General features: G+C 44.7%; 1 protein-coding gene across 1 annotated transcript; it reads right to left on the reverse strand.

The window, feature by feature from the left end:
- Positions 1-1,207: 1,207 nt before the first annotated feature.
- Positions 1,208-7,323, reverse strand: LOC134285221 (myb-like protein X). The gene is made up of 2 exons (XM_062845620.1): positions 6,928-7,323; positions 1,208-6,853 (listed from the first exon to the last, which is right to left on the reverse strand). The coding sequence occupies exon 2, from the start codon at positions 5,665-5,667 to the stop codon at positions 3,403-3,405; it is 2,265 nt and encodes a 754-aa protein (XP_062701604.1). The 5' UTR covers positions 5,668-6,853; positions 6,928-7,323; the 3' UTR covers positions 1,208-3,402.
- Between the last annotated feature and the right edge of the window lie 1,108 nt (positions 7,324-8,431).

Genomic DNA, 8,431 nt, shown 5'->3' on the forward strand with positions numbered 1-8,431 from the left:
AAACACTCTCCAATCATCAATCTCATTATCTCGCTCTAGCATAATTTGCTGTAATCTCGAAATTGTGATGATATCATCTACGCTCTAAACAACACATACAAAGTATCATTGGGACTTTATAAACAACGGCTAACAAACTGCTATTTTCAGTATATTCTGGACTTCACGACAGGAAGGTTCAACGGAGAAACTTGCTTGAGATCACGTATCTTCTGGAACTCCAGGCTTAAGGTCTGCGGAGGAAAATATTCCTATATTTTTACCTGTCTCATCGAGAAGCTCATATGAGCTCGTTCCTCGACGAGACACCACGGTACATAGAGTGTATGCTGGACCTAACTTTGCGTTATATGAGTCCCCAGCTGACGATGGTGTAAAATTGCGCTTATACACCTTCTGTCCCACCTGGTAAATGGGAGCAGGCTTGCGAAACCGAAGGTGATAGGCTCTAGTGCTCTTCTCTTGTGCTTTTTCTAAATTTTTGCTTACAATTGTTTGGATATGCTGGTCCACATTCAACTTTTGTTGAAGCCTTTCAGCTTCAGCGCCATCTGTAGTGATAGGATCAACGCGATGTTCTTCGCCATTTGCGATTATCTCATGGCCGAACAGGATCCTGTACGGTGTAAAACCAGTGGACGAGTGAATTGTATTGTTGATAGTGTGTTCTACTTCTGAAATTCGTGTATCCCATAAACGTTGATTGGACTTAACGTATGTCCGGATACACGAATTAATGCTTCTGTTCAACCGCTCAACCGGGTTGGCCTGACTGTGGTGCCTTGAATTGGCCCAATGTTTAACCCGATATTGGCCTAAAAACTCTTGAAATGCTTTACTGAGAAAACTCGTCGCATTGTCACTTATCAAAATCTCCGGAACAGAGAAGCGACGGAACCATTGCTCCTCCAGGATTTTGATAATTAGGTCTGTAGAGATCTTCCTTACTGGCACCAACATGGTCCATTTCGAATATACGTCCAGAAGCACTAGGAGGTGAGTATGGCCGGATTTTGATCTAGGTAGCGATTGTATAAAATCAATTGCTAACATCTGGAAGGGCTTGGTGGCTAATCGGGCTTTTCCCATTAACGGGTGCTGTGAAGTAGTGGTTGGTTTGCACTCTTTGCAAATGCGACACCGTTCGACATATTTCCGAATTGTGGTAGCCATTTTAGGCCAAAAATACCTCGTTCGGATTTTATCGAGAAGCTTTTCGTACCCCACATGAAGCGAATCGTCGTGCTCTCTTCGGAGAACCTCCTCTCGAGATTTCTCCGGAACACATAGTTTCCACTCAAATCTAAAATCCAAAACTTTGGTTTTGCTGGGAACGAATTTAAAAAGTTTCCCTGTTTCTACTTTATAGTCGGTACACTCATCTGGCGCAGAGAGTACTTTATTGTATATAGTGGAGTACCATGCGTCTCCGTCATCAAGGGTAGCTGCTTCTATTGAACGGGAGAGCGCATCAGGGATCACGTTATCCCTTCCTCTCCGATGTCGTATCTCAAAATCGTAGCCCTGAAGCTCAATGCTCCAGCGACTGAGCCTTGATGAGGTACGCCACTTCCCATTCATAATATGGGTGAGAGCGGACGCATCAGTTATGACCACAAATCTTGTACCTTCAATGTACGGCCTGAATTTGTCGATGGCTGTTAACACGGCTAGGCCTTCTTTTTCCGAAGCAGCATAAGCCTGTTGTGCTGGGGAAAGCTTTTGCGAGAAATATGCCACCACTTTCTCTCCGCATTCATGCTGCTGCGTGAGTATGGCAGCGATAGCACTGTCGCTCGCATCAGTTTGAACTTGGAACGGTAGCTCAAAGTTTGGATTTGCGAGAACCGGTGCCGCAATCAAACTCTCTTTCAGTTGGATGAAAGATTTCTCAGCAGCTGGGTTCCAGACAATCGTTTTAGGCTTTTTCTTCAAAAGATTCGTAAGGGGAACAGAAATCTCGCTGAAACGAGGAATAAAGCGTCGATAATAATTCGACATTCCCAAAAAACGGCGAAGGGCTCGAAGTGAGGTTGGGCGCTCGTAATTTATGATGGCCTCTACGCGGTCGGGGTTTGGGCGCAGACCATCCGATGAGATAATGTACCCAAGGTAAGGTAGCTCTCTTAAACAGAATTTCGACTTGTCGAGATTAATAGATAAGTTGGCCAATCGTAATCGACGGGCAACCTCTCTCAAAGACTGGAGGTGTGCTTCGAATGTGCTGCTTACCACGACGATGTCGTCGAGGTAAACAAACACACTCGGTTCCAGTTCACCGTACCCTAGGACCTCGTCCATGAGTCGGGCTAGTGTAGCTGGACTATTCACTAAGCCGAAGGGTAGGCGGGTGAACTGGAACAATCCTCTACCCAACACCGAGAACGCTGTATATTTTCGTGAGCTAGGGTCCAAAGGGATTTGTAGAAAAGCTTTCGTCAAATCAATGGTCGTTAGAAACTTGCTTGACCCTAGCCTACTCAATATACGATCTTGGTGTGGGAGAGGATAAGCGTCCCTCCTAGTCCGATCATTCAATCGCCTGGCGTCTAGGCATAGACGGACTTCGCCGGTAGGTTTGAGGACGGGGACCGTACTTAGGGCCCAATCGCTCTTACTGGGTTCGATCACTTTTTGACTGAGCATTTTGTCTAATTCAATATTGATCTTCCTTTGCATATCGGGAGACGTTGGGTAGGGGTTTATTCTCACCGGTGGAGAGTTCTGGAACTCTTCCTTCAATTCAATTTTATGTGAGATAATAGGAGTGACCCCAAGAACTTCTCCTTCAACTGCCGATTGAAAAAGCTTTTTAACCTCGTCCAGCTCTAATTTCTGTTCTGGTGAGAGAATTTCTACCTCTCCCTCCCCTCCTTGTTCATACCCCTCTACACTTCCTTCTTCCAACTCGTCCACCAGCTCAGTGTGCTGCGACGGTACAGTGGGCTCAAGGCCAAAAGATCTCCAAAAGTCGTCATACCCCCAAAATCAATCTGCGTTTGAGATTTGGAGCAATCAAAGCCGGAATGATTTTATTCTCATCATTGAAGGTCACAGGTAAATGGACATATCCTTCAACTTCCACTGGGGCTCCTGAAGCGGTTTTTAATGACACATCAGTGGGAAAAATTTTCAATTTCAGGTCTCTGACGAGCTTCTTACACCCAAACCCTAGAACAGTTCTCTGGGCGCCACTATCTAGCAACCCAATTACCTCCTTTCCTAGGACATATATTTTCGTGTAAGGTCGATTATCTCCATCGATTCGAACAATAAGCTCATCAATCTCCATTTCCGAACAATAATCCACACTGGAAATGGGTTCGAAACCGTTTGCTAGTAGGTCGGTGTAAACGTGATCAACTGTGGAAGGATTTTTAAGCGACTCATCAGCTTGCCTTCTCAAGCTGAGCTCTGCTCGTTTTTTTGACAGAATGGACATTCAGGCGTAATAACATCCAAAAAGCCACACAGTCTACAAAACTTTTTCCGCTTCTCGGAGCAGTCACCATAGTGGTGCCCATGCTTCCTGCAGTTATAGCAAGTGCCTATAGGTGGGCGAACGTAACGTTCGGATAAAGCTCTCAAAGTTCCCTTGGAAGATCCTTCCATGGGATCCTCTTTGCTCTTCCCCGCCTTCCCCTCATTTTGCTCTACCCGCTGTTTAATTTTCTCTCCCTCTGAGCTTTGCTTAGGCTTGCTCTGGGAAAAGCTGCGCGAGTTCTGACCGCTTCCAGGAATTTGTTTTAATTTCGAACTGCTCGAAGCTGTCATTTCGTTCACCAGCTGAACTTTAGAACGACTTTCACTGGGCTTTTGAAACATGTTCCAATTGTTTTCATCGATTATCCTGCCGTATTTTTTTAGTCTGGATAGTGACCTAATTCCTGCCCCTGTCAACGCGTTTTTATAGTCATACCTCATATTGCGCCAAACAATTTCGAACTTTCGTTGGTCCGAAATTGGTTTGGTCATCGATTGGAAGAGCTTTTGCATATCATGCAGGTAATCTACAAACTTTTCTCCTCGAGCTTGTCGCCTATTTGTAGCCTGGATTTCGATCTGAAAATCTAGATCCGGTGGTAGAAATTCGCGTTTAAGTTCCCTTTTAAGCCCTGACCAAGTACGGAAGTCACGATTCTCGAAGCTTTCCATGAACCAGTCCTTGGCACGTCCGCTGAATAAATGGATTGCACCACGAAATAGCTCTCTTTCAGAAATATCTTCCGATTTACAGCGCATTTTCACCTCCTTGAGGAATTCGGCTAACCGCCGCCCCTGATCTCTACCGTCATACTTCAATTTCCATTCCGATACGGGGATTCTCCTAAGACTTTTCCTAGCTTTCCTCTCCTTCCTATGCTTTTTCTTTTTATGCCTTTCTTCAACGCTTGAGACTGACGAACTTTCGGAATTCGAATCGCTAGTCATTTCCGAACTGCTCGAAGTTGATGAGCTGCTCGAAGACGTTGAAATCGATGAAAAGCTCACCTTTCGGTGTCGCTTTCTGATTCGGTTTGCCTTGGACAAACTTCGGATTTTCTCTCGTCTCTGGTCTTTCTTCTTTCTTTTCTCGCGTTTTTCCTTCCTCGGCCTAGCATTTTGGTACTCTTCTAGGGAACTCTCTGACATAGTCTCCACCGGGGAGAACTGGTTAGTACCAATCTTAGTATTACGATCTTCTTCTCCAGAGTCTCCTATATCTTCCTCTCTTGTCGGTTCGAATGCCTTTTTCCCTCTCTCTAAATTTCGCTCCGATTTTTGTCTCAAACTCTCAGTAGTACTCTCCTGACCTTTCTTTAACCGTTCATTCAAATTTATCAATAATTTTTCTAATCGTTTTTTCCGCTCTATGTTTTCCTCTGCCTCCCTCATTCTCTGCTCTTCCAAAGCTATCTCCTTTTCCTTCATTTGCCTTTGTTGCTCCGTAGTTTGCAAAACAAAAGTTTTTAAATGATGCATTATATCTTTGACGTTATCATGATTCCCTTCCTCATAACCCGTAAGGATCTTGAGGATCTCTTCTGACCGCCCCATTGAAGCTTCTAGCTCTTGCTTTTTGGAACTCAAAGGTTTCTTTTTCGCACCTCCACTAGCTTCCTCCAGTGCAACAGCCTCTTCTAACTCTCTACCTGATACTGTATCATTGAGAACATCAATTTCGTCCCTTACTTCCTCCAAAACTTGACTAATCTCTGTCTCTAATGGTGCAGCGTGTTCTAAAGCCTCCTCAACCACTTCCATCTCCGGAAAATGCTTCTGAAATATTTCACTCGCTTGCCTCCCCACATCGGCAATATCTACTAAATATTCATTCGCATCAACCGATTTGAATAGCATGAAGATTCGCACACGATAATGAACCAGTCTAGTGCTTAATTTTTCTCTTTGACGTGCATCGGCTTTTGGGTTGTCCAGCAACCCACCAATAACATTAAGCTTGAAACGTATAATTTCCAATTCTTCCGCTACTGGTCTCCAGCTGGGAGCTGCTACAAACCTGTTTGTGTCCCTTTCTTCCTTCATTTTATCCTTTAGTTTTCTCCGCTTAATACTTACATGTTCATCCAAGCCATACATAATATTTCTAATAAGGAGTTCGTGCTCTACCTCATCAGTAGACAGATGAGACACATCCATCCTCTTGTATAGGGTTTGTAAATCCATTTTGGTTCACCCCAAATTTGAAGAAAAATAACAAACCGTGCTATCCAAAACAATTTGAAAACCGTAACCTAAAAATTTGAATCCTATTACTTAATTCCCGGCGAAAAATATTCAAAAAAATCTAATTGTCTGTATTGCTTCTTATGAAACCGTTTGAGGTTCTAGCTCATGGTCGAATCAAGACCCAATAACCAATTTCTTACTCAATTCTCCGCAGCTATATAACCGCTATTTGGTAAGAACAAGCAAAAAATGAAAACTTTCGTTAGTGTACGCGCACTAGTAAGATGATCCAATGAATTTATGAATGTTACCCTTAGCTATTCGCAGCCGTATTACCGTTGAAACAGTCAAACCTTTTGTTTGCCGTAACCTACGATGCACACTCTTATTGATCTAATGAATTCCAGAACTCTTGAAAGCTTTTAGTTTAGATTGGGCGCCAATTGTTACTCGTGGGCAGATCGCCCCTTATTACTGCCCTGGATGCCAGCTAGTCAGAGCCCAAGCTCCTATGCTCTCAGGGTCGGCAAATATCGCTTTCAAGGGCTCTTTCATTCAGAAAAAGGTATAAATACAGAACCAAATACCATTTTAACTTATTTATTATTTTTGCACTTACTCTATCGGTGTGTGTGTGTGATTGTGGGTGGGGTGGTTGGGCCGGCCGGCTACGCACTGCGACGATGGACGGTGGACCGTGGACAATGGACGGTTGACCGTTGCGGGTCCGTGGGTGGATGCCGGAAGCGAGGGTTCGTCTGTTTGTGCGGGCCAGACTAACTGCATGCGGGCGGATCAGGGCTGGTGCCACGTGGGAAGAAACGTGGATGACGATCGGTGTACGGAGATCATGCGGGATCATGCGGGGATGGTTCGGACTAGCTTCTGTTCCGAACGAGGGCTGCTACTGAGCTACCGGGGTCCGTAATGGCCGATAACCGGCGAGCCGGGAGCCGGCGGACGGGGAACCGGGCGATGTCCGGTGAACTCAGTTTCTGGTGTCGATTACCGGTGAGGACCGGCAGATCGGGAACTCTAGGAACCGTGGGAGTGCTGAGCGGTGTCTTTAGGCGGAGGGCGGCCGCGGTATCATGCCCTTTTTCGGCCGAATCGGCCTTCTCTTGCGACACGAGGGCGATTCACCGGCTTCTGGGCTAACCTCTTGCCGTTAATCCTCTGGGTCCTGAACAGCACGAGTAACCGGTACAAAAGTGGGATTAGAGCGCTACTAGGGTAGATTTCTTAAACTATTCATACCTGATTCGATTCTTATGAAAGTCTCACGGGATAGGTATCACTCAAAATTTAACTTGAGAGCGGTTCTTTGTGAACTGTCTGGTCGTAGCTAAGGTTTTACAATGGCTACCTTGCTATCAACTAGTAGACCATTGTTTTGGTGAATAGCCATCTCAGACCCTTGTAGCCTTCTTGCTCTATCTATCCCTTTCCCATGTTCCCCTTTCTAATTTGGCCCAATCGCTGATATGTGGCAATACAATTTGCTGTTCGGCAGTGCGTACGAGGGGTGTTGGTTTGTGTAATGGTGGTTTGTTAACAAATTATGTTTCGGTTGCATTAATTTAGTACTATTTTTAAATCTGAATTCTAGAGTGTGCATGCTTTTAAATAACTTTTAATTTATAGAATATACAATTTATTTTAATTAGTTTTACTCATTGTACTATTTTGAACAACAAATATACAGTAAACATATAGTTTTATATCACAACGGTAACAGGTGAGACATTTTGAATGGATTGCAGAGCAATGATACAGAAAATACAAGAAAGTGAAAGATAACAAGATAGATCGTTTGACTTTGGATGTGATGAAATGAGTGCCGGAATGACTTTAATAGTAGAACTCACGAAATGCAGTTCCTTTATTCTGCTTAAACATGCATGTATGATGGTTAAAATTGCATCTAAGATAAATCTTCAAGCTGAAAAACGGTGAATCGATAAGGAAAGCGTCCTTCATAACTCTGGTGCTCACAAACTCCTACCTCATACTTCCACGGGTTAAGCAATGACAAAGACCGCCAGCTAAGAGTTGTGTGCTTAGCTGGTAATGCAACCTGGACCATGTTGTCCTACTGACTTCAGCTAGATTGAGGAGGTACGACCCAAGCGTCTGTTTAGCATGGAGATGCGGCTCAAACAGCGTTGGTTTTAGCATCCAGTCGCAGAATGAGAAATGCTGCATCACACACAGCTAGCCCCATCAGCGTGGCCGTCCCAGTGTTGGTTGGGACGCTAAACAGAACAGATGGCCCTCTGTTGAGACAGGAGTGTTGGCGTAGGCCCAATAAGCCACCCGTAAATATCCTCATTACGAATAACATAGCAGATAATACGACACGGTACAATCGGAAAAGACCCACGCTACGAAAAAAGGACTACGATTGGAAACTTGCAACATGAAATTGAAAGTCCCTTGGTTTCGCAGGATGTGACAGGATAATCTACGACCAACTACATTCGACGCAACTTCGACATCGTGGCGTTGCAGAAACTTCGTTGGACGGGACAGAAAATGTGGACAAGCGGGCATCGAGCGGCTACCTTTTACCAAAGCTGTGGCACCACCAATGAACTGAGAATAGGATTTATAGTGTTGGGAAAGATGCGGCAACATGTGATCGGGTTGCCGGTCAACGCAAGGATGCGCATGTTGATAGGGCCATTCTTTAACTACATCATCATCAAAGTGCGTGCACTGCCCACAGGACCTGATGACGACAAAAAAGCGTCTACGCGCA

The sequence above is a fragment of the Aedes albopictus genome, chromosome 1, assembly GCF_035046485.1.
Source record: "Aedes albopictus strain Foshan chromosome 1, AalbF5, whole genome shotgun sequence".
NCBI lineage: Eukaryota > Metazoa > Arthropoda > Insecta > Diptera > Culicidae > Aedes > Aedes albopictus.